The following is a 26,317-nucleotide window of genomic DNA, read 5'->3' on the forward strand; positions in this document are numbered from 1 at the left end:
CTCCATCCCCCATGCTGCGCACTCCCCATCGTGCTCCATCCCCCATGCTGCGCATCCCCCATCGTGCTCCATCCCCCATGCTGCACCAGCATCAGCCTCTCTGCCCCCAGCATCAGCCTCTCTGCCCCCAGCATCAGCCTCTCTCCTCCCAGCATCAGCCACTCTCCTCCCAGCATCAGCCTCTCTCCTCCCAGCCTCAGCCTCCCCCAGCATCAGCCTCTCTTCTCTCAGCCTCCCCCCTCCCAGCCTCCCCCAGCATCAGCCTCCCCCTCTCAGCCTCCCCCAGCATCAGCCTCCCCCTCCCAGCCTCCCCCAGCATCAGCCTCTCGCCTCCCCCAGCATCAGCCTCTCTCCTCCCAGCCTCCCCCAGCATCAGCCTCTCTCCTCCCAGCCTCCTCCAGCATCAGCCTCTCTCCTCCCAGCCTCCCCTAGCATCAGCCTCCCCCTCCCAGCCTTCCCCAGGATCAGCCTCTCTACTCCCAGCCTCCCTCCTCCCAGCCTCCCCCAGCATCAGCCTCCCCCTCCCAGCCTCCCCCAGCATCAGCCTCTCTCCTCCCAGCCTCCCCCAGCATCAGCCTCTCTCCTCTCAGCCTCCCCCAGCATCAGCCTACACCCTCCCAGCCTCCCCCAGCATCAGCTTACCCCAGCATCAGCCTCTCTCCTCCCAGCCTCCCCCAGCATCAGCCTCTCTCCTCCCAGCCTCCCCCAGCATCAGCCTCTCTTCTCTCAGCCTCCCCCCTCCCAGCCTCCCCCAGCATCAGCCTCCCCCTCCCAGCCTCCCCCAGCATCAGCCTCCCCCTCCCAGCCTCCCCCAGCTTCAGCCTCTCGCCTCCCCCAGCATCAGCCTCTCTCCTCCCAGCCTCCCCCAGCATCAGCCTCTCTCCTCCCAGCCTCCTCCAGCATCAGCCTCTCTCCTCCCAGCCTCCCCCAGCATCAGCCTCCCCCTCCCAGCCTTCCCCAGGATCAGCCTCTCTACTCCCAGCCTCCCTCCTCCCAGCCTCCCCCAGCATCAGCCTCCCCCTCCCAGCCTCCCCCAGCATCAGCCTCTCTCTCCTCCCAGCCTCCCCCAGCATCAGCCTCTCTCCTCTCAGCCTCCCCCAGCATCAGCCTACACCCTCCCAGCTTCCCCCAGCATCAGCCTACCCCAGCATCAGCCTCTCTCCTCCCAGCCTCCCCCAGCATCAGCCTCTCTCCTCCCAGCCTCCCCCAGCATCAGCCTACACCCTCCCAGCCTCCCCCAGCATCAGCCTACCCCAGCATCAGCCTACACCCTCCCAGCCTCCCCCAGCATCAGCCGATCCCAGCATCAGCCTCTCTCCTCCCAGCCTCCCCCAGCATCAGCCTCCCCCTCCCAGTCTTCCCCAGGATCAGCCTCTCTCCTCCCAGCTTCCCCCAGCACGCCGTGCTCCTCTGCCGACACTCACACACACACACTCCTGAACACACTCACACACATCCGATCGCATACACTCACACACACACTGAAGATATCGCACATACGCGCTCACACTCACAACATCCGGAGATACCACATGCTTCTGGCCATGTGATCCTCCGGCAGGTCCTGGAAGGTCACTCCACAGTATCGCCGCCAAGAAGCAAGCGATATCCCAGGATGTTGTGAGTGTGTGGATGCGATGTGATGTGTGTGTGAGAGTGAGTGTGATCTGATGTGTGTGTGTGTTATGTGTGTGCGTGTGTATGTTCCACCGCTGCAGGACCTTGATGCGCTGGTAACTATGCTACCATGGTTACCAGCGTATCCCGTCCCCCGCTCGCACGGGAGCCCACACCAGCATACGGCGGCAACCCCACCAATGCGAGGGTATGTGTCGGCTGGGTTGGCGGCGTACGCTGATGTGGGCTCCCGGGGGTACAGTACTCACCTGGGAGTCGTGGCTCCGTGTTGGTTCGGGGAATGCGTGCGGGGGGCGGGGCCAGAGCGAGCGTGCATTGCGTGAAGGGGGCGGGGCGTGGCCGAGTTGCCAATGCGTGCAGGGTGCCGGGGCGAGAGGCCAATCCGTGTGGGGGGCGGAGCCTGGGCGAGCGGCCGGCCAATCCGTGTGCGGGCGGAGCCTGGGCGAGCGGCCAATCCGTGCGGGGTGGCGGGGCCATGGCGAGCCCAGCGGCCAATCAGCTTTGTGTCACCGTAAGGACACAATTTTGGAGCAAGACAGACAGACAGACAGACAGACGGAATAAGGCAATTATATATATAGATAGATATATATAGAGGCGATTAATTTGTAGCCTTTCTCATGGCGAGGCAAACGTAAGACATCTCACAGGTGTGACATGGGTAGGAAAGAACAGGTATTAATAGACAAAATAAATCCTAAACAAACTGTCCATTTTAGAGCGAACATTATTTCCAATGTGTTTCGGTGAAATGTCAATGACCCTTATTTCATTCCGGCTGAGTCAGTATAAGGCCGTCTTAGCGTAATGTTGCTACAGATGTTCATAGTAAGACAGATTGGAGGAGATTGTGATAAAATAGTCAGAATGGCTCCATTATTCTTGATTTCTCGCCGCAGATGGTGTTGTCGGATGGAAAACGTGAGACGACCGTAAGCTACCTACTCATCGTCCCCACAGACCAAGACATCGGCCGAGTGTTCACCTGTAAGACGTCCAATCACGCCATTCCAACTGGGAAGGAGACCTCGGTCAGACTGGATGTTCACCGTAAGTCCTTCTTCTTACCTGCCACAATCAATTAATCCTATAAAATATGGCTGTATTATGGCGGTATAAATCCTGTACTCAAAATTTGAATACGTCTTATTGGTGGTTTCACAGTTTCCAGATGTTAGCTGTAAGCCATAATATTGAGTTTACATATATCGCATCCATCACAGAACTGACCACTGCTGTATTACACCCGATCAGTCCTGATCCAATCCCAGAGCTTCGCTAGATGGTGATTATCCGTTACTGGTTAATGGGCCACAGCCTCACATGGCTCGATGAACCGTTACAAATATATACTGGAATATATAATGCAGCAATATCCTCGTCTTTTTCCCTCCCGACCTGACATGTATACTACCACCATCCCCCGCTGATGGACGTGCAGGCCTGCATTTGCATAGATGTTTAGCTGTGCGACTTAAAAGACAATTTACTTAATAGCATTTATCTAACCTGGGCTTATTTTCAATGCACGACTTCCAACGCAGAATGAATTCAGATGAGGGCAGAGACAATGCATCTCTGTGATGGTGATTTAAGATATTCTCAGCTATTTATCGCTGGCAGATAGGAAGGCAGAGGAGCAGCAATCTGCACCTATCAGTCTGTGACAATAGCCGGACTGAGCCCATACCTGCTGCTTCACCTCGTGTGCTATGTGCACATGGATCTGGAAGTGAAGAAATACCTGAAAAAGGGTTTAATCAAGGAGTCAAAATCTAGCAATAGCACTGGTGGCCAATAGTCACTACGTACATATATAACTGATCTTGAGTTACATCCTGTATTATACTCCAGAGCTGCACTCACTATTCTGCTGGTGCAGTCACTGTGTACATACATTACATTACTGACCCTGAGTTACCTCCTGTAGTATACTCCAGAGCTGCACTCACTATTCTGCTGGTGCAGTCACTGTGTACATACATTACATTACTGGTCCTGAGTTACATCCTGTATTATACTCCAGAGCTGCACTCACTATTCTGCCGATGCAGTCACTGTGTACATACATTACATTGCTGATCCTGAGTTACCTCCTGTATTATACTGCAGAGCTGCATTCACTATTCTGCTGCTGCAGTCACTGTGTGTGTGGGGGAAAAAAAAGTATTTAGTCAGCCACCAATTGTGCAAGTTCTCCCTCTTATAAAGATGAGTTTTGCCTGTAATTGACATCATAGGTGACCACAACTATGAGAGACAACATGAGAAAACAAATCCAAAAAATCACCGCGTCTGATTTTGCAGGATTTTTTTTTGCAAATTATGGTGGAAAATAAGTATTTGGTCAATAACAAAGTTCATCTCAATATTTTGTTATATCTTGTTTGCTGGCAATGACAGAGGTCAGACGTTTTCTGTAAGTCTTCACAAGGTTGGCACACACTGTTGCTGGTATGTTGGCCCATTCCTCCATGCAGATCTCCTCTAGAGCAGTGATGTTTTGGGCCTGTCACTGGGCAGCATGGACTTTCAACTCTCTCCAGAGGTTTTCTATGGGGTTGAGATCTGGAGACTGGCTAGGCCACTCCAGGACCTTCATATGCTTCTTATGAAGCCACTCCTTCGCAGCCCTGGCGGTGTGCTTGGGATCATTATCATGCTGAAAGACCCGGCAATGTTTCATCTTCAATGCCCTTGCTGATGGAAGGAGGTTTGCACTCAAAATCTCATAATACATGGAGCCATTCATTCTTTCATGTACACGGATCAGTCATCCTGGTCCCTTTGCAGAGAAACAGCCCCGAAAGTATGATGTTGCCACTCCCATGCTTCACAGTAGGTATGGTGTTCTTTGGATGCAACTCAGCACTCTGTCTCCTCCAAACACGACGAGTTGTGTTTCTACCAAACATATCTACTTTGGTTTGATCAGACCATGTGACATTCTCCCAATACTCTCAATACTCTTCTGGATAATGCAAATGCTCTCTAGCAAACTTCAGATGGGCCCAGACATGTACTGGCTTAAGCAGGGGAATACGTCTGGCACTGCAGGATCTGAGTCCCTGGCGGCATAGTGTGTTACTGATGATAGCCGTTGTTATGGTGGTCCCAGCTCTATGCAGATCATTCACTAGGTCCCCCCGTGTGGTTTTGGGATTTTTTCTCACCGTTCTTGTGATCATTTTGACCCCACGGGGTGAGATCTTGAGTGGAGCCCCAGATTGAGGGAGATTATCGGTGGTCTTGTATGTCTTCCATTTTCTTATTATTGGTGCCACAGTTGATTTCATCACACCAAGCTGCTTGCCTAGTGCAGATTCAGTCTTCCCAGCCTGGTGCAGGACTACAATTTTGTTTCCGGTGTCCTTCGACATCTCTTTAGTCTCCACCATAGTGGAGTTTGGAGTGTGACTGTTTGAGGTTGTGAACAGATGTCTTTTATACTGATAACAAGTTCAAACAGGTGCCATTACTACAGGTAATGAGTGGAGGACAGAGGAGCCTTTTAAAGACGAAGTTACAGGTCTGTGAGAGCCAGAAATCTTGCATGTTTTTAGATGACTAAATACTTATTTTTCACCATAATTTGCAAAAGAAAATCTTGCCAAATCAGACGCCGTGATTTTCTCGATTTGTTTTCTCATTTTGTCTCTCATAGTTGTGGTCACCTATGATGACAATTACAGGCAAAACTCAGCTTTATAATGGGAGAACTTGCACAATTGGTGGCTGATTAAATACCGTACTTTTTTCCCCACTGTACATTACATTACAGATCCTGTGTTACATCCTGTATTATACTCCAGAGCTGCACTCACTATCCTGCTGGTGCTGTCACTGTGTACATACATTATTTTACTTAACCTGTACTGATCCTGAGTTACATCAAGTATTATACTCCAGAGCTCCACTCTTTATTCTGCTGGTGCAGTCACTGTGTACTACATGACTTATCCTGTACTGATGCTGAGTTTCCTCCTGTATTATACTGTATTATTCTGCTGGTGCAGTCACTGTGTACATACATTACTGATCCTGATTTACATCCATCCTGTATTATATTCCAGAGCTGCACTCACTATTCTGCTGGTGCCGTCACTGTGTACATTACATTACTTAACCTGTACTGATCCTGAGTTACATCCAGTATTATACTCCAGAGCTACACTCTCTATTCTGCTGGTGGAGTACTGTGTACATTACATTACTTATCCTGTACTGATCCTGAGTTACAGCCTGTATTATACTGCAGAGCTGCACTCACTATTCTGCTGGTGCAGTCACTGTCTACATACATTACATTACTTATACTGTACTGATCCTGAATTACATCCTGTGCTATACTCCAGAGCTGCACTCACTATTCTGCTGGTGCAGTCACTGTGTACATACATTACATTACTTATACTGTACTGATCCTGAATTACATCCTGTGCTATACTCCAGAGCTGCACTCACTATTCTGCTATGTGGAAAAGCTGGATAATTATATAACATTCTTTATTATCGTGTATTAACCCTTTCATGTATTCTTCCTCTATTACAGACCCACCCACTGTCACTCTGTCCATCCATCCCCAAACAGTCCAGGAGGGTGAACGGGTCCGATTTACCTGTATGGCCACCGCTAACCCAGCCATTAAAGGTTACAGGTCAGTATCACCTATTTTCACTTTCAGTGGCGGGTCTAATATTCGGAAATACTTTGGTGCAACCAAATATTTGGCAGCTATTCAGCCATTTATTTTTTAAATCACCAGCCGAGGTTCATTTACTAATGGCGAAGTTGTGTTTCTTCAGCAGCAGGGACATAATGGCTGAAGCTGAGCTCTGCCAACCGGCGTCACTGCCAACACCGCCGACGCCATATTGAGTGCACTGCAGCCCGGTTCATTTGATTAATTAAAAAAAATGAGAAGGCGGCAGATTTACCGACCTCCACATCAGCAGATATCCTGCTTAATAAATATGTAATTCTGCAATAATTGTCACGAAGAAATCAATCTGGAGTCAGTGTCACTTAATGGCACCCCCAAAAAATAGTGTTGCCCTGATTTGTTCAGCCTTTTTTGGGAAATCGCTGACAACCAATATGACAGTTCTAACCAAAAGCTGTAAACTACTGTATAGAATCACTGACTGGCATTAATGACTGAGGGGGGTCACACATGACATGTGAATTAAGCAAGTGAGCATGCGTAACCACCACCCCTCCACTCAATGTCTATGGGGCTGTGGTTACACATATGCACTAACGCTCCATTTATTGTCTATGGAAGTTGTGCTTACCTATGCACACTACAGCTCCATTCATGGTCTGTAGAAGTTGTGGTTACGCATGCGCACTACCATTCCATTTACGGTCTATGGAAGTTGTGGTTAAACATGCGCACTACCGCTGCATTCATGATCTATGGGAGTGGTGGTTACACATATGCACTACAGCTCCATTCATGGTTTATGGAAGTTGTGGTTACGCATGTGAACTACCGCTGCATTCATGGTCTATGGGAGTGGTGGTTACGCATGTATACTACTGCTCCATTCACAGTCTATGGAAATTGTGGTTATGCATGTGCACTACAGCTTTATTCATGGTCTTTGGAAGTTGTGGTTACGTATGCGCACTACCGCTCCATTCATGGTCTATTGAAGTTGTGGTTGTGCATGCGCACTACAGCTCCATTCATGATCTATAGAAGTTGTGGTGGTCATGCGCACTACAGCTCCATTCATGGTCTATGGGAGTGGTGGTTACACATGCGCACTACAGCTCCATTCATGATCTATGGAAGTTGTGGTTACGCATGGCCTCTACCGCTCTATTAATGGTCTATAGAAGTTGTGGTTACGCATGCGCACTACCACTCAATTCATGGTCTATGGGAGTGGTGGTTACGCATGCGCACTGCTGCTTCATTCATGGTCTATGGAAATTGGGGTCATGCATGCGCACTACCACTCCCATCCATGGTCTGTGGAAGTTGTGTTTACGCATGCACACTACCACTGTATTAATGGTCTATGGGAGTGGTGGTTACGCATATGCACTACTGTTCCATTCATGGTCTATGGGAGTGGTGGTTACGCATGTATACTACTGCTCCATTCACAGTCTATGGAAGTTGTGGTTACGCATGCGCACTACAGCTCCATTCATGGTTTATGGAAGTTGTGCTTACCTATGCGCACTACCGCTCCATTCATGGTCTATGGAAGTGGTGATTATACATGCGCACTACAGCTCCATTCATGGTCTATTGAAGTGGTGATTACGCATGTGTACTACTGCTCTATTCATCGTCTGTGGAAGTTGTGGTTACGCATGCGCACTACCATTCCATTTATGGTCTATGGAAGTTGTGGTTAAACATGCGCACTACCGCTGCATTCATGGTCTATGGGAGTGGTGGTTACACATATGCACTACAGCTCCATTCATGGTTTATGGAAGTTGTGGTTACGCATGTGCACTACCGCTCCATTCATGGTCTATGGGAGTAGTGGTTACGCATGTATACTACTGCTCCATTCACAGTCTATGGAAGTTGTGGTTACGCATGCGCACTACAGCTTCTTTCATGGTCTTTGGAAGTTGTGGTTACATATGCGCACTACCACTCCATTCATGGTCTATTGAAGTTGTGGTTGTACATGCGCACTACAGCTCCATTCATGATCTATATAAGTTGTGGTGGTCATGCGCACTACAGCTCCATTCATGGTCTATGGGAGTGGTGGTTACACATGCGCACTACAGCTCCATTCATGGTCTATGGAAGTTGTGGTTACGCATGGCCACTACCGCTCTATTAATGGTCTATAGAAGTTGTGGTTACGCATGCGCACAACCACTCAATTCATGGTCTATGGGAGTGGTGGTTACGCATGCGCACTGCTGCTTCATTCATGGTCTATGGAAATTGGGGTCATGCATTCGCACTACCACTCCATCCATGGTCTATGGAAAGTTTGGTTGTGCATGCACACTACTGCTCCTTTCATGGTCTGTGGAAGTTGTCGATACGCATGCGCACTACCGCTCCAGTAATGGTTTATGGGAGTGGTGGTTACACATATGCACTACCGATCCATCCATGGTCTATTGGAATGGTGGTTACACATGTGCACTACAGCTCCATTTATGGTCTATGGAAATTGGGGTTACGCATGCGCACTACAGCTCCATATATGTGTTCTGTGGCAATTGTGGTTATGCATGCGCACTACAGCTCCATTAATGATCTATGGGAGTGGTAGTTACACATGTGCAGTCCAGTTCCATTCACTTTTTATGGGGGTATATATTCATTCCATTTATATTTGGGGTTAAGGGCTCCATGTTTGGGATTGGAAGAAGTCTGATAGTGATCGGACTCTGAGTGATCATACATGTACCTATCCTGAAGATCAGTATTAAAGGGGTTGTCCTTTTTTCATTTTTAAACTGTCCGTTATAATCTGGGCAATCTGGATGACAAACCTTATGGAAGCTGTAATGCAGCCATATTTGTTGACCCCTCGTTTACGCATGTACAGTATTTGTTATTCAGGGTGACAACCCCTATAAGGGCTGTAATAACGGCCACATTGGTTGTCACCCAGACGTCCCAGCTACACAGCTGAGTACAATGAATTAGTCAGGTAGTTGTATTTACTAGAGATACTTCATTATTTTAGGGTAGAAGGTCCCTTTAACCTACCCCTTTTCTCTACTGCAGCCGGGGTCGTCAATCCACCAGCGAGTTCACAGCAGCGAGTGTAGCGGAGGCGAGCCCTACATGTCCATTAAACACCTTATCTGAGGAATTTAATGCCTTTTTATTTTACGATCCTGTTTACTGCCAACTGCTTCTGTTTTACAATCATGCATATTTAAACCGAACGGGTGTATTAATGTTTTATTTATCGCTGCCTTCAAGAGCGCCTGTTATCCTCCGCGTTTGTGTAGTGCGGGCAATAAGTGGAGAAGGGGGAGAGGAATCGTGCCGGCTCACACGCTGCTTATCTTGAGGGGCAACCAGAATGCCCCATCGGCTACTGCCACCCACAATGCATTACTAGTCATTCTATAATAATGGATTATATCTTTTTTTCTGATTTTTAGGTGGGCAAAAGGCGGTGTGATCATCGAAGCGGCCAGGGACAGCTCGTATGAGACGCAAGTGGATTACACGTTTTTTACCGAGCCGGTCTCATGTGAAGTGCACAACGAGGTCGGAAGCACGAATGTCAGCACCCTGGTGGATGTGCAGTGTAAGTGATGCTGGAGAACTAGTTAGGTCCAGAAATATTTGGACAGTGACACAATTTTCGCGAGTTGGGCTCTGCATGCCACCACATTGGATTTGAAATGAAATCTCTACAACAGAATTCAAGTGAAGATTGTAACGTTTAATTTGAAGGTTTGAACAATAATATCTGATAGAAATTGTAGGAATTGTACACATTTCTTTACAAACACTCCACATTTTAGGAGGTCAAAAGTAATTGGACAAATAAACCAAACCCAAACAAAATATTTTTATTTTCAATATTTTGTTGCGAATCCTTTGGAGGCAATCACTGCCTTAAGTCTGGAACCCATGGACATCACCAAACGCTGGGTTTCCTCCTTCTTAATGCTTTGCCAGGCCTTTACAGCCGCAGCCTTCAGGTCTTGCTTGTTTGTGGGTCTTTCCGTCTTAAGTCTGGATTTGAGCAAGTGAAATGCATGCTCAATTGGGTTAAGATCTGGTGATTGACTTGGCCATTGCAGAATGTTCCACTTTTTTGCACTCATGAACTCCTGGGTAGCTTTGGCTGTATGCTTGGGGTCATTGTCCATCTGTACTATGAAGCGCCATCCGATCAACTTTGCGGCATTTGGCTGAATCTGGGCTGAAAGTATATCCCGGTACACTTCAGAATTCATCCGGCTACTCTTGTCTGCTGTTATGTCATCAATAAACACAAGTGACCCAGTGCCATTGAAAGCCATGCATGCCCATGCCATCACGTTGCCTCCACCATGTTTTACAGAGGATGTGGTGTGCCTTGGATCATGTGCCGTTCCCTTTCTTCTCCAAACTTTTTTCTTCCCATCATTCTGGTACAGGTTGATCTTGGTCTCATCTGTCCATAGAATACTTTTCCAGAACTGAGCTGGCTTCATGAGGTGTTTCTCAGCAAATTTAACTCTGGTCTGTCTATTTTTGGAATTGATGAATGGTTTGCATCTAGATGTGAACCCTTTGTATTTACTTTCATGGAGTCTTCTCTTTACTGTTGACTTAGAGACAGATACACCTACTTCACTGAGAGTGTTCTGGACTTCAGTTGATGTTGTGAACGGGTTCTTCTTCACCAAAGAAAGTATGCGGCGATCATCCACCACTGTTGTCATCCGTGGACGCCCAGGCCTTTTTGAGTTCCCAAGCTCACCAGTCAATTCCTTTTTTCTCACAATGTACCTGACTGTTGATTTTGCTACTCCAAGCATGTCTGCTATCTCTCTGATGGATTTTTTCTTTTTTTTCAGCCTCAGGATGTTCTGCTTCACCTCAATTGAGAGTTCCTTAGACCGCATGTTGTCTGGTCACGGCAACAGCTTCCAAATGCAAAACCACACACCTGTAATCAACCCCAGACCTTTTAACTACTTCATTGATTACAGGTTAACGAGGGAGACACCTTCAGAGTTAATTGCAGCCCTTAGAGTCCCTTGTCCAATTACTTTTGGTCCCTTGAAAAAGAGGAGGCTATGCATTACAGAGCTATGATTCCTAAACCCTTTCTCCGATTTGGATGTGAAAACTCTCATATTGCAGCTGGGAGTGTACACTTTCAGCCCATAATATATATATAATTGTATTTCTAAACATGTTTTTGTAAACAGCTAAAATAACAAAACTTGTGTCACTGTCCAAATATTTCTGGACCTAACTGTATATCTTCCAGCATGTCCTGGGTCACTTTTGAGATGAGAAGACTCAAGTATTACAACCCAAGAGATTTAAAGGGGTTATTCCCATTTTCATAAATTGGTATTTTCATATAGTTCTTGTTAATACAAGCAATGTATTGCTTAAAATTTTCAGCCTTTCTTGAGATATTAACACTTTTCTTTTGTTTACAATTTGTTGCCAAGGAGAACATCTGACAAACATCAGGACATGCTCATTGTTTACAAGCTCTTTTCTATTGAGCTTGTAAGCACCGTTTTGAAGCTCACCAGGATCGATGAATCGCACTGTTACCTACTAATCCCAACTAGAAGAGTGCTTACAAGGTAGACAGTGGTGGCCGGTCTCCTAGGCAACGAGCTGTAAACAAAAGAAAATAGTTAATTTCTCAAGAAGGGCTGCAAATTTTAATAAGCAGTATACTGCAAAAATGTTTGTTTTTACAAGCACTATCTGACAATGCTCACATACAAAGATGGGGACTAACCCTTTAAGTTACCCCCCCCTCTTCAGATTAATATTTCGGCGATTGATACACATGAATGCGGTCCAGTCCCATCTGTCCAACCTGCCTGTCAATGTCAGAAACACGTCGTGCACCAGTCTCCAGGTTTATATACAGTATATTCTCTCTAGCCCAAGACTGCAGTGATCAAAGGGGGGGAGGGCATTACAATTTACTACAAAATTGGAAGCTCTATAGCACCAAAAGTATGTTACCTGTAAATTTGCAGATCCCTATGGAGAGATAGTAATCTCCCTTTTACATCACTGTCTGTTGTTCCAATGGTTCCCTCCCGTTTAGAAAACTGGGGGGGGGCAAACAATTACCTGAGCTTTTCTTAAAGATCTCTTAAGCTGGGTTTACACACTGCAACATCGCAAAGGACATCGCTGTAACGTCACCGGTTTTGTGACGTAATAGCGACCTCCCTAAGTCTCTGGTGAGTCGCTGGTGAGCTGTCAAACAGGCAAACCTGGCCAACAACACAACAGCGATCCGGACCTGCAGAACGACCTAGCTGGTTGTTGGGAGCGTTGATAAGCAGCTTTTTGAAAGGGAAGTTGCTAACAAAGTCGCTGCAAAGTCTTCACACACTGAAACTTTGTAGCGATGCATGCTGCACAGCGGGAAACAAAGGACCTAGGAATGGTCCTGAACGATTTGTAGCGATCAGCAACTTCACAGCAGGGGCCAGGTCGCTGATGTGATTCACACACTGCAACATCGCAAACAACATCGCTATTGCGTCACAAAACCGGTGACGTTACAGCGATGTCGTTTGAGATGTTGCAGTGTGTAAACCCAGCTTTACTCACCAAAGATTCCAGCAGCAGACCAAGCTCATTGTTGGGGGAAATAATCCCTTAAAACGGTAGTTGTTCAGTGTCCGTTAAAGCTCCTTTCCACCCCTGCTTAGACAATTGGACAGACCAAATTATGCTCTTTTTCTTATTAGATTTCCCAGTAGTGAAGCCCACCAGTCATGGTTCGGGGAAGTAGTCCCTAAGCAATGTGGTTTCTTTTTAGCATCCACAACTTCTTTAAGTCCTTCCACCATCAATGTTCTACTGGAAGCCACTTTGTATGACAAAAATAGATTTAGCCCAATAAATGCAGCCTGCTAATCCAATGCTTCCCACCCCCACTTAGATAATTGGGTAGGGGCCACCAATATTTCCTATCCTCTGCTTAAGGACCATTTAGTCACCAAAGGTCATTGTAGTGGTCCAGCTCATTCTTGGGGGGTAAGTAGGAACTAGTCCATGAATACTGTGTTTGTTCAGGATCCATTAACCTCCCCTCCACCACTACAATTGGGCACACCAAATTATGTTCTTCTTATTAGATTCCCCATTAGTGGACTAGCTCCTAGTTGGGGGAAATAGACCTTTAACACTGTTGGTTGTTCAGCAACCACAACCCCATTAAGTCTCTCCGATCATGAATTTTGTGCTAGAGCCCACGTAATCCTAGAAGAAAATAGAAACAGCCCAATAACCACCAGCTTCAGATCCAATGGTTCCCACCCCCGCTTAGAAAATTAGGTGGAGCAAAATATATTTCCTTTCAGCTGCTTAACACTAGAAGTCCCAGAGAGGGGTCATTTAACATTTCTACCATTGGAACCCTATGGAGCTCGAAATTCCTGGGACTTCTAGTGTTAAGGACCATTTACTCACCAAAGGTCTCGTGCATTGGATCAGATCATTGTTGGGGGTGTCGTTGTTCTGTGTCAACAACCCCTTATTAGTGTTCCTACACAAATTCGTAATTTTTGTCTGGTAGCCCATGAGATATGATAAGTCACTTTGTCATTACAACATAAGAGACTGCTCCTTAAAGAGTAAGACTTTATTTTTTTAGAGAAGTAATTAAAAAAAAATTACAATCCTGAAAAATTAGAAAACGCATTCCTTATTCTTTTGAAGACGGTGAGGGAATCCATCTCTCTGGTGATACGCTTTTGATTTATAATGTTCTCTCGCTTTGGTACTATAGATGGGCATGAATAAGTAATGCTCAATACCCCTGACATAGGATGGGGAGTTCTATTTTAAGAGATTGCCTGAGCAAGTTCTTCACTTCATGCAAATGCTTAGGGAGCCCCCACTAATGATGTGAATGTTTCTCTTGACAGTTGCCCCCAGAATTGTTGTCGAACCTAAGCCTGCAATAACGGACATGGGCTCCGACGTAACTCTGACCTGTATTTGGACCGGAAATCCTCCGCTTACGCTAACATGGACTAAAAAAGGCTCAAATATGGTGAGTAGGCCATATTCTTTTAGGTTGTGAAGTAGTCAGTGGTAGCGTATAAAAAAAAAAATCCTCCATATTAGTGTATTTCAAGAGACCAATTAAAGGGTTTTGTCACTTGATATAAAAATATTTTTTATTTTACCTGGTGTAAATCCCACTATTCTTTTCTTTTCAATATTCTTTTTATTATAGTGAAAAATAGCATATGAAACACAATGCACACCTTCCAAGTATTGTTCAGAGCAAAAGATTAATATAACATAACATAAAACAATGAATAAATGTGAGGAAATATAAGGCACTCGAATCCTGGAGGGAAGGATTTAGATCCAAAGTTCGGTCCACAGTTCTGGATAATTTTTCTTCCCTTGTTGGAAGTACCTCAGTTAGGTGTGTTTACCATTGCAGTCCATGTGAAATCAACAATAAACCTTTGTGAATAATTAACATTAGTGAAATGAACATATGTAAAACATGTCAATAGTAGGATGGGGGGTGTAAAGAAAGGTAAGGATGGTTTCAAGAAGATATTGAGAGACAGGAGGTGTGAGTGGGGTTTAATCTAGATGAGAAATATATCATGGCTGGCTCAGGGGAGGGGGGTGGGAACAGGTCAAGACGCCACCAATTCAAAGTACTCGGAGGATTCTCGGAAATTCAACCAGGGGGCCCAGATGAGTCTAAATTTATCTTGAGAGTGATAAGCTAAAGCTGCCAGCTCTTCAATATGATATAACTGGTCGATTTTGAACATCCAATTTTGGATAGTAGGTATACTTGTCGAGCGCCAAAGGGGGGGGGGATGAGCAGTTTGGCCGCCGCTAGTAGAAATAGGAGGAGAGTTTTGTTCGGAGTGTTTTGTGGGTTGCTGACCAAGTTCAGGAAGATTAGGCTGGGTTGGGGGTTAAAGGACAGTTTACAGATCCGCTTGGTGTAGGTAATTACATTTTTCCAGAAGGGCTGCAACTGGTCTCACTGCCACCAAATGTGGAAGTATGTACCTCGCTCTCTATTGCACCTCCAACATGAGTAAATCCCACTATTCTCCTGAATTGGGCAATGTTTTTCTTTTGTTCCTGCGCGCCTCTATTCCTAAACTATAACCCCCTCTGCCATAGATATAATTCTAGTCTTTTTACCAAAGTGGGCGTGGTCCTGAAGAAGACACCCACAGAGAACAGTTGAGGACCACGCCCACTTTACTTGCAAGACTAGATTTACATACAAGCAAAAAGGGGCCATATCTCGGGATCGGAAAGGGGCAGTAACAAAAGCAAAACAACTCTGGATTCAAGAGGAGTGCGCCATTTACACCAGGTAAAAAAAAATTACACATTTATGGCACGTGGCAAGACCACTTTAAAGCTTTTTTTGTAACCGGTTTTAGAGTTTTTCTTGTTATACTAAATATACAGCGCACAAAGAATAAGAGCATGGAAAGAACAACGGGGGTCTGATTCTTGCTACCCCCTGCTAATCAGCTGACTGGTTCCACCATTCCACGATTCCCCCTGTTTTTTCATCCAGCTCAACTTTGTATTTTTGTTAGAGATGTCTTGGAAATTGCGGTCCCATTCTCGGAGGGTCGCAGTGAGCTGTAATACCAGCCACAGTCACTACAAAAAGTATGGCGCTGTGTTTGGTGCCAAGAGTCAGACCTCCATTGATCTGATTTTGATCGCCTATCTTCAAGATTCTAGTCTTGGCAAAGATTGCAAAGATAGTCTTAATCTTTTATTTTCAGGTCTTAAGCAACAGTAACCAACTATTTCTGAAGTCTGTCAGTCAGGAAGACGCAGGGCAGTACGTCTGCAAAGCCATAGTGCCCCGTATTGGAGTGGGGGAAAGGGAGGTGACGCTATTCGTTAATGGTGAGTATTTGAAATAGAGTGGTTGCTATGGATACACTGCCTAATAGTTACAACATTTTAAATAGGGTTACCAGTCAGTTTTAATAGCAACTAGTCTTGACTTATTCAACATGTTCATTTTGAGACCAAATTGATTAAATGCTGAATGTCAGGGAGCCATGAAACGGCTCAAAACACATTTTTCTATATCTGTTTTGCGCATAATAATCAGATTTTTGAATAAAAGGAGAACCCCTTTAAACTGAATTATTTTTGTATGATCATATAGGCTATTTTTTTAAACTTTAGAGCCAAACACACCGCCTGACACATTAGAAAAAAAAAAAATAAGTTACAGTCAAAATCAGCATCTATGCCAAGTTGATGATGAGCGAACCTATTAATTGTGTCCCCAAAATGATCTCTGACGCTGCAGCCGGAGCCCTCCCAGACTGACCTTTCATGGGAACTAGTGAAGTGAGGAAAGAAACCAGCAATGTACGGGAAATGCAGCATCCATCAGAGTAATACCCACTTCAGTAAAACTGGCACAAGCAAATTATACGCTGAGATAAAAATCAGCAGATTGGACGATAAAACAAAGAAAGATATAAAACGAATAGTGCATATTATGCCTAATGTGGTAGCAAATTCGTCAGGATTGCATTAATTCCCCTTGATGAGATAATGGGCAAGAACGTCGCCCTAATCCGTCTCACAAAGAGTAGTCTGTCTGCCCGGGAACAGCCTTAAAGGGCCCAAATATTCCCCACATCAAGAAAATTTCATAAAAGTTTTAGGTAAAAAATACATTGTGGGTGAAAAGTTTTCATGAAAATTAAAGGGCAACTCCAGCCACAACTGATAACACATGTCCTCCTTTCATTAAGGTCCTCCGATGATCACCAGCGAAGGAGTGCAGTATGCAGTGCGAGGTGGAGTAGGAAAAGTAGAGTGTTTTATCGGAAGCACTCCCCCTCCTGACCGGATTGTGAGTACAATGTTTGTCATCATGACTCCATATGTCCTGGTGGGATCGAGAGTAATCTTATTTTTTTTTTATCCATGGCTAGTTCATACATCTTTTTAGATTGCATAGTTAAGTGTCAGAAGGTGTAGTTGTAGGGAGCTTAGACAATGTGTTAACCCCTAGGACAGCTGTACTAAATATTGTAAGAGATATATCAAGGTGGATGTATTTGATGGGTTTTATTGTTTTTGCGCACAGTATAGGAAAGTGCCGCCTCAGCATCAGAAGCACTCTTCTTCCTGAATGGATTGTATGTCCTTATCTTTCCACATTACCATATAGTTGACATTTGTCCTGGTGGGACTGAGGGAATCTTTCTATTCATACCTAACTATAGACACTCCCAAGACTATCAGATGAAAAAATACTCTTTTTAGATAGTTTGAACAAAGGTCAGTGGTTTAATTTTAGCGGGTGTTGCAAGTACACTCACCCCTAGGACAGCTGAACTATATATCGTAAGAGATGTATCCAGGTTGCTAAGTTCATTTAAAATTATTTTTGCACTGACCATCTGTAGAGGAAATCTGAGTGTTTCATTATTCGCACTCTACCGCTTGACAAATGTCCTGGTGGGGTTGAGCCAAGTTTCTATTTATGGCTAACTATATAGAGTAGAAAACAAATACTTTCAGATTGGGTAAATACTGTATATCAGCAGTGTAGTTGTAAGTGGTGTATACAGTGCAATGACCCCCTAGGACAGCTGTACTGTATATCATAAGAGATGTTGGGTTTTTTTGCACAGGACTTCTAGATATGACAGCATAGTTTGAGTGTTTTATCAGAAGAACTATGCCTTTTGATCAGTTTTTGAGAACATTTTGTCATCATCTTTCCATGTAGGAGACCGATGTCCTGGTGAGATTGTGAGGCATCTTTATATCCATGGCTAACTTTATAGAGCCTCTAAGGGGTACTTTGCACGATGCGACATCGCTAGCTGATTGTAGCGATGCCGAGCGCGATAGTCCCTGCCCCCGTCGCACATGCAATATCTTGTGATAGCTGCCGTAGCGAACATTATCGCTACGGCAGCTTCACACGCACTTACCTGCCCTGCGACGTCGCTCTGGCCGGCGACCCGCCTCCTTCCTAAGGGGGCGGGTCGTGCGACGTCACACGGCAGGCGGCCAATAGAAGCAGAGGGGCGGAGATGAGCGGGACGTAAAGATCCCACCCACCTCCTTCCTTCCTCATTGCAGCCAGGACGCAGGTAAGGAGATGTTCCTCGCTCCTGCGGCTTCATACACAGCGATGTGTGCTGCCTCAGGAACGAGGAACAACATTGTACCTGTCGCTGCAGCGACATTATGGAAATGCCCGACACTACACAGATCATACAATTTCGACACTTTTGCGCTCGTTAATTGTAGTAAAAAGGATTCACATACTCCGATGTCGACAACGACGCCGGATGTGCGTCACTTTCGATTTGACCCCACCGACATCGCAGCTGCGATGTCGTAGTGTGCAAAGTACCCCTAAGAGTAGGTAAGGAAGAAGGTTACATAGACAAGTCAATGGTGTACTTACAGGGGGGGTATCAAGAGTGCATTAACCCCTAGGACAGCTGTACAATATATCATAAGAGATGTATCGAAAGCGTTGCAAGTTTATAGCCCGGTCAAAAGTATATTTGCTTAAGTACTCTCTGGAAATGCAATATATATGAGCCGAGCTGCCATATTGTACTCTTCACTGAATTAATCTGGAGCAGCAGACTTCAGTATTGCAATTCCAAGTCTGAACTCTACATGATTAAAGTTTCGACCACCCTTGGAGAAAAGGGGATATATAGCAATTATTTCTTTTATGGGCTTTGCTCCACTGATAAATGATTATTCCAATAATCACATCTTGCTGATGAGACACCGACCCGGTGCTCTATAACCTGGAGCGATCTCCTTAGCAGTGGTGCCACCTATCTGACCCTTGCGGTACTTCATGCCAGGTTATTTTTTGCAAATTTAACAATCATACAGGACCTGTGCACATATATGAAGGTTTCAGAAGCCAGAGCCCTGGCGTAGATGAAGGCAGTGGTTGCTCCCACTTCTCCGGATATATATATATGTCTTTTTGCATTAATTAAAGTGCAAATTTGTGCTGGCTTCACAGCTGCTTCACCACAAAGTCCCGAGGGAGATGCGTTTTCCAAACAGCATCCACTGCGGCTGAAATCATTTTATCACGGCTTACAAAATGAAGTGTTTAGCAGAGGAAGCGACTGAGGAGAATTCATTATAGGCTTCTCAGTGATTTGGATTTTCCAGTTAACCATTACAGATCTGCGAAGCTCTGGAGAAAAATTGCCGTGTCTCCCAAGGCTGCTCTATTAGAGAGGCCATTTACCCTGTGGTTATTGGATTATTAGTAAGGCACCATAGCCAAACGTCTAGTCAGTACGTGAATTAGTAAAAAATGACTATTAATAAATGAAAGAAAAAGAAGCAACTTCCGAGCAAAACATTAAAGAAAAAAAATGTTCAAATAACAAATATTTTTTTTGTGCCATGAAAAGCCTAATTCACCTCACTCTTCTTAAATATAGTTTTACAGATGCATTCCTCCTAAATCTTAAGACTTTATTCTTCTCACACATTGAATGTGAATTGCTGCCAATCAGTCTGATCGGCGGTCCCAAGCCGCTGCAAAAAAATCCAACTCCTTTGTCATTCACATCATACTTTACGCTTCTCACTTTTGCGCACTTCTGAATTTCAGCGCATTTGTATTTTGTGGCATTGAGATATACAGCGCAATGTGCATGACGTACGAGACGTCAATCAAGGTAAACGGAATTGATTTTGAGTGATTTATTTACAATACGCGACTAGAATAACGTCCCTATCTGCTGGGAGGATACGGTGATTATCCTTCCTTTTATATTTTCCTAAATAAGGGAACAAATTATAAGTATAAAGTAAGCTACGATGAACTGTAATCTGTTACTTTAAAAATTTGCAACAGGCACTGTGCAGTCATCATCATTATCTTTGATAAGAGGTTCTGCACGATACTTAAGTGGTACAGTCCATGCAATTGCATCAAACAGGAAAGCTCCAATAGGTAGTGAAATAACACATATGTTATAAGGGTATTACATTCCTAACACTGAGAAAGGAGCCATGTTTAACAGGGAAACCTGTTTCGCTTTCTCGTGATTTCTGTAGCGTCCCCGGGGATTAAATAGTGGCTAATTTGTTTTATAGAAAGTTTAAATTTACTACACACCGGTTCTATTTTTTTTTTTCTGATGATGATTCATTTCTTACAACCTTTAGGCCTGGGCATGGAAGGAAAGATATTTAGAAATCGGAACGATGGATAGATATACTGTGGAACGGGCTAAAACAGAAAATGGCGTACGGTCCATCCTCACCATCTCTGGCATCATGGAGTCAGACTTTCAGACCAGCTACAATTGCACAGCATGGAACACCTTCGGTTCAGGAACGGCCATCATCAAACTTATAGAGAAAGGTATGGATCTGTGCCCTATTATTTTCAGTGGTCTTCGCTTAGAGAAGCATGTTCCTCCCATGTTTGGGAATAGCACCAGTGAGATAATATTAAAATTTAACCTTTATTTTATTCCTTAAAACACACAAAAAGCAATATTAAAAACCGAAGATTTGACCATGCAGGTCACAAATCACACACTGCCCAGAGCTGTATATAAAGCTCAAAAGGGCCACAAATACGTCCCTTAGGCAAGATAGACAATGGGACAACTAAATCATGTGTTGAGAGCTGGTTAATACTATCAGTGGATAGCACATAGTCATAACGACAATAGTTCCATTATGCTCAGGTCAGAGTCATAAAATAACACAGGCAAAAGGATATATATTTTTCCTTCACTGAAGGTACGAAAAATACATATAAACACCTATTGGCTGTAATCAACACACAAATTAGGCAAAAAAACAGGGAAGATCTCACCCATTCAGATGATCTTCTGTTGCTTATCACAGCATCTCTTGCTGACAGGGCCAAAATGGGGCTTGGATTCCAGGTTGATGTAACTCACCCTAAACCCCATTGACTCCCGTCCTAACAAGGACGGTCCACAACTGAACCTATTGTTGTCCTTGTTCAAAACAGCCCCACATGCCTCCCGACGCGTTTCGTCACGTTTTAGTGACTCCTCAGGGGACCAAACATGGGTTAAAAGTATCAGGGCCAGTGATGGTGTAATGCCTGCAAGGTCCACACACACCAAATGCTGCAAATGGTTTGCAGCATTTGGTGTGTGTGGACCTTGCAGGCATTACACCATCACTGGCCCTGATACTTTTAACCCATGTTTGGTCCCCTGAGGAGTCACTAAAACTATATGTATTTTTCGTACCTTCAGTGAAGGAAAAATATATATCCTTTTGCCTGTGTTATTTTATGACTCTGACCTGAGCATAATGGAACTATTGTCGTTATGACTATGTGCTATCCACTGATAGTATTAACCAGCTCTCAACACATGATTTAGTTGTCCCATTGTCTATCTTGCCTAAGGGACGTATTTGTGGCCCTTTTGAGCTTTATATACAGCTCTGGGCAGTGTGTGATTTGTGACCTGCATGGTCAAATCTTCGGTTTTTAATATTGCTTTTTGTGTGTTTTAAGGAATAAAATAAAGGTTAAATTTTAATATTATCTCACTGGTGCTATTCCCTAACAAATTGTGAGCCCTTGTCCTGGAAGGAACACCAATCTTTGGTTCCTTTGCTTACTTGCTTCCTCCCATGTTTGCGTTATTATTTACTCTTATCACTATTTATTATGGGTGACAATGCTTGGTTATGGGATTTTGCTGAAAATTCACTTTCCTTCAATCATAATTGGCGCCATCGAAAGAATGGTTACCCATTTCTAAGTTAATCTTGAAAAGCATCTATGTTTTGGCAAAAACATGTCTAGGTCAATAACTGGTTCTTTAGGTGCCCATTGGATCCCTTACTCAATCCTTAATTTTCTAGGCTATTAGCTAAACATGTCCTACAATTAAGTCTTCAAAATTTCCAAAAAGACCCATTAAGGAAATCATTGCCTTCTAAACAGTTTTTTTTCTTTTTTTCAGAAGTGGTATCGGTAGGCATCATTGCCGGAGCAACTATCGGAGCCGGGATTCTGGTCACTATCTTCTTTGGCTTCTTCATTTTCTTCCTCTACCGACGTCGTAAAGGCAGTGAGTTCCAACGTTAAAGTCTTCTGACAAATGTATGAGGAGCTCGAGGCTTTCCCAGTGGAGCCAATTAAGAGGCCTTGCTATAGTTTGTGATAAGTGATGTATCCAACGACTGCACAGTTGCCCAAGCCTCTCGTGCGGGAAGAGACAGCACAACGTGTGAATACTGAGATTCTGCTGAAATGCTTTGTCAGTTCTTGCGGAGATGTTCTTGGCGAGATAGTATGTCAAGACGAGAAAGCCAAGATCACCACAAAGCAAATAACAACAAAAGTTTTATCATAGTTCAAGTTAGCTCATTAGTAAATCCTTTGTGAACTCATGATTTTCCTCATCTCGCATTGCCTGGTGGGCCGACAGTTTAATATTCTCTGACAGGGACACATTGGACTTTATTTTGTGCATTCAAATTAACTTATTTTAGTTCCTTGTAGATTGTTTTCACTCTTTAAACAAATATATCACTATTTTTTCACCAGGTCGAAAGGACGTCACACTAAGGAAGCTTGATATCAAAGTGGAGACAGTCAACCGGGAACCTTTAACCATGCACCCTGATCGAGAAGAAGACACATCTAGTGTTTCTACTGCAACGCGGGTCATGAAAGCCATCTATTCGGTAAGAAAATATGAGGCGCCATCACTAGAAATCAGAATATTTAATAATGGAATCTACTTTATAATTTTCTTTCATCAGCTATGGTCACTTTGGCTAATTATTTCCATTGATGCAAATATTTCCAAAAGTTCAGCTGAGATAGAAAGACTAAGATTTCCTAATGTGATAACTTTCCTGTCAAGACTGCATCTTAAGAAGTCTCCGACATTCCTGATTGGTGTGTTGAATCTTAATAATCGTTTGTTGTTTGGCCATCAGTTGAAACGGGAGGATGAACACTTGTTACGGACTAGTCTATTTCGGACAACTTTAGTCTTATATGTATAGGGGCTTTTAGTAATAATTAAGCCTTACCTTGCCTGAAAACTACAGGTTCTCTCGTTGTTCTTGTGAGCCTCTTCTTGGTGGAATGATTTCTTCCCAAAGAGCAAAATTAGGACTGGTCTACCACTACATCAACATATGTAATCTCTTCTGAAATCTAATGAGGAACGATAGAAATTAATGACACCTCAGGCTTTAGAATGTTCTAATACAGGAGATGCTTCTGAAATTCTAATGCGATAAGTCTGTAGTCATAAATCCTTAAAGTAACACTCAAGTTTCGGTTTTCTTACATCACTAGTTCTCATCTAATATGTCCGGGATTGGTATCTGCACCATCGCAGCTACAGCCACAAAATTTTGCACACTCACACTTCTGGACCCCGAGTGCGTCATAGGCTATGTTTTGAAGGGAAATTTTAACCCCGCTCTTTACAGTTATTCACCAAACAACCTGCCTCCATTAAAGCGAAGGGAGCTGGGAGCCACAGTGCAGCCAGAACTTCAGAAGAATGCGCAGCCACACCCTTAAATGGAATGTTGGCGTGTCATGGAATGTTGGCGTGTCACAATCCAGCCAGGGAAAGAGACAGACACAGACAGAGTAAGAGACAGACATGGGAAGAGAAAGACATAAAGAGATAGACACAGACATAGAGACAGACTGACAGGGAAAGAGACAGACAGGGAAAGAGAGGGAAAGAGAGAGACAGGATAAGAAACAGACACAGACAGGTAAAGAGACAGACACAGGGAAACAGTCAGACCGGGAAAGAGAGGAAAAGAGACAGACTATAAAGCTGAATGTGTGTATGTATGTGTGTGTGTGTATGTCCGGGATTGGCATCTACACCGTCGCAGCTACAGCCACAAAATTTTGCACACTCACACTTCTGGACCCCAAGAGCGTCATAGGCTATGTTTTGAGGGGAAATTTTAACCCCGCGCTTTACAGTTATTTACCAAAAAACCTGCCTCCATTAAAGCGAATAGAGAGGGAAAGAGACAGACAGGGAAAGAGACAGACCAGTAAAGTGACAGAGATAGATAGACAGAGATAGATAGACAGACAGGGAAAGAGATTGAGACAGACGGAGAAAGAGACAGTCAGAGACAGACAGGGAAAGAGACAGACAGACAAAGAGATAGAGAGACAGAGAGATGATAGACATTATAATTACATTTATATCTATTTGTTTTGTGTTTTTTGTAGAATACATTTTTGTTAATACATTCTATTTTGTTAACAGCAGTTATTAACCCGGGCGAAGCCGGGTAGTACAGCTAGTTAGATATAATTCTGCTAGTATTATCTTATTTCGTTGCCCCTTTCTATCTGGAAATTTATGGTAAACTTTTCTTCAGTTAGGTCATATAATCAAATAGTAAACCCCCTGAGAATTATAAGTCTTTATGTCTCTGAAAAGGGTCACTATTTCATTCAAAAAGCAATACAACATTCAGCTCACCTTGTATATGCTCAATTCTGAACCTTCTGCAGCCGGACTTTAAGGCGTGGTCTTCCAGTATCAAATGAACAAATAAGTGTAGTCTTTTTCAAGCCACTATGACAAAGACTACACTATAGTAGTTGAAACGCGTCGCCATTGTCAAAAAAAAATTTCCCCACTGGAGTGATGACTTTATCCTACTTGTATAGAATTTGTCTGTTTTTATGAAATCGCAAGCGTTTAATAAATCCTGGAAATTTTACCACCTGAATCCTTGTTATTGCGCTGGACAGAGGCCTTCTTTGTTCACTATTTCATTCAGTAGCAGTTCTTTTATGATGCAATTACAGGGACTGTACTAATGAAGTTTTCCACAGTGGCAACACATAAGCTCTTATCAAAGATAATGATAATGACTGCACAGTGCCTGTACAAAGTTTTCTTATTCTTTTGCATGTTTGTCACACTTAAAGGAGTTGTCCGACATTAGCTTAACAAAACTTTTTGAGTTTATCTGTGCTGTATTGTCATATAAATCACACCTACATTGTTATTTTTTGTTTTCTATCTATTGTTCCTCTTGAATTATCCCTTTATTCTCTGCAGCTCTTGTTTACATTAAGATCCAGCAAACATGACCACTTCCTGTGCAAAACCTCAGTCAGAGCTGTCACCACCCACCCCAGTGTCCAGTCTCGCCCCCTGCCCGCCCCCTGCACACACATTCCCTGTCAGTATTCTTCCCCAGCACCTGACCTGGTATCACTACAGCATTGCAAATAACAGCCCCACATCGGGCTCTGCACCGCACACGCACACATATGGCTCTGCACCGCACACGTATGCTCTGTACCGCACACATATAGCTCTGTACCGCACACGCCCACATATGGCTCTGTACCGCACACGCACACATATGGCTCTGCACCGCACACGCACACATATGGCTCTGTACCGCACACGCACACATATGGCTCTGCACCGCACATGCACACATATGGCTCTGCACCGCACACGCACACATATGGCTCTGCACCGCACACATATGGCTCTGAACCGCACACGCACACATATGGCTCTGCACCGCACACGCATGGCTCTGTACCGCACACGTACACATATGGCTCTGTACCACACACATATGGCTCTGCACACGCACACATATGGCTCTGCACACGCACACATATGGCTCTGCACCACACACGCACACATATGGCTCTGCACCGCACACGCATGGCTCTGTACCGCACACACACACATATGGCTCTGCACACGCACACATATGGCTCTGCACACGCACACATATGGCTCTGCACCACACACATATGGCTCTGTACCGCACACATATGGCTCTGCACACGCACACATATGGCTCTGCACACGCACACATATGGCTCTGCACACGCACACATGGCTCTGCACACGCACACATGGCTCTGCACACGCACACATATGGCTCTGCACCCCCCCCCATAGGGAACACATGTAGGGAGTACATAC

General features: G+C 44.4%; 1 protein-coding gene across 1 annotated transcript in view; it reads left to right on the forward strand.

Annotated features, from left to right (window-relative positions):
• The window catches only part of KIRREL1 (kirre like nephrin family adhesion molecule 1), a 255,538-nt gene that overhangs the window by 221,109 nt on the left and 8,112 nt on the right, over positions 1-26,317 (forward strand). The window contains exons 5-13 of the mRNA XM_075330726.1: positions 2,538-2,688; positions 6,191-6,296; positions 9,752-9,900; positions 14,231-14,358; positions 16,097-16,223; positions 17,093-17,193; positions 20,520-20,718; positions 22,316-22,423; positions 22,903-23,042. Of these exons, the coding sequence (XP_075186841.1) occupies positions 2,538-2,688; positions 6,191-6,296; positions 9,752-9,900; positions 14,231-14,358; positions 16,097-16,223; positions 17,093-17,193; positions 20,520-20,718; positions 22,316-22,423; positions 22,903-23,042 (1,209 nt within the window). The remainder of the gene's footprint in view (positions 1-2,537; positions 2,689-6,190; positions 6,297-9,751; positions 9,901-14,230; positions 14,359-16,096; positions 16,224-17,092; positions 17,194-20,519; positions 20,719-22,315; positions 22,424-22,902; positions 23,043-26,317) is intronic.

The sequence above is a fragment of the Anomaloglossus baeobatrachus genome, chromosome 12, assembly GCF_048569485.1.
Source record: "Anomaloglossus baeobatrachus isolate aAnoBae1 chromosome 12, aAnoBae1.hap1, whole genome shotgun sequence".
Lineage (NCBI taxonomy): Eukaryota > Metazoa > Chordata > Amphibia > Anura > Aromobatidae > Anomaloglossus > Anomaloglossus baeobatrachus.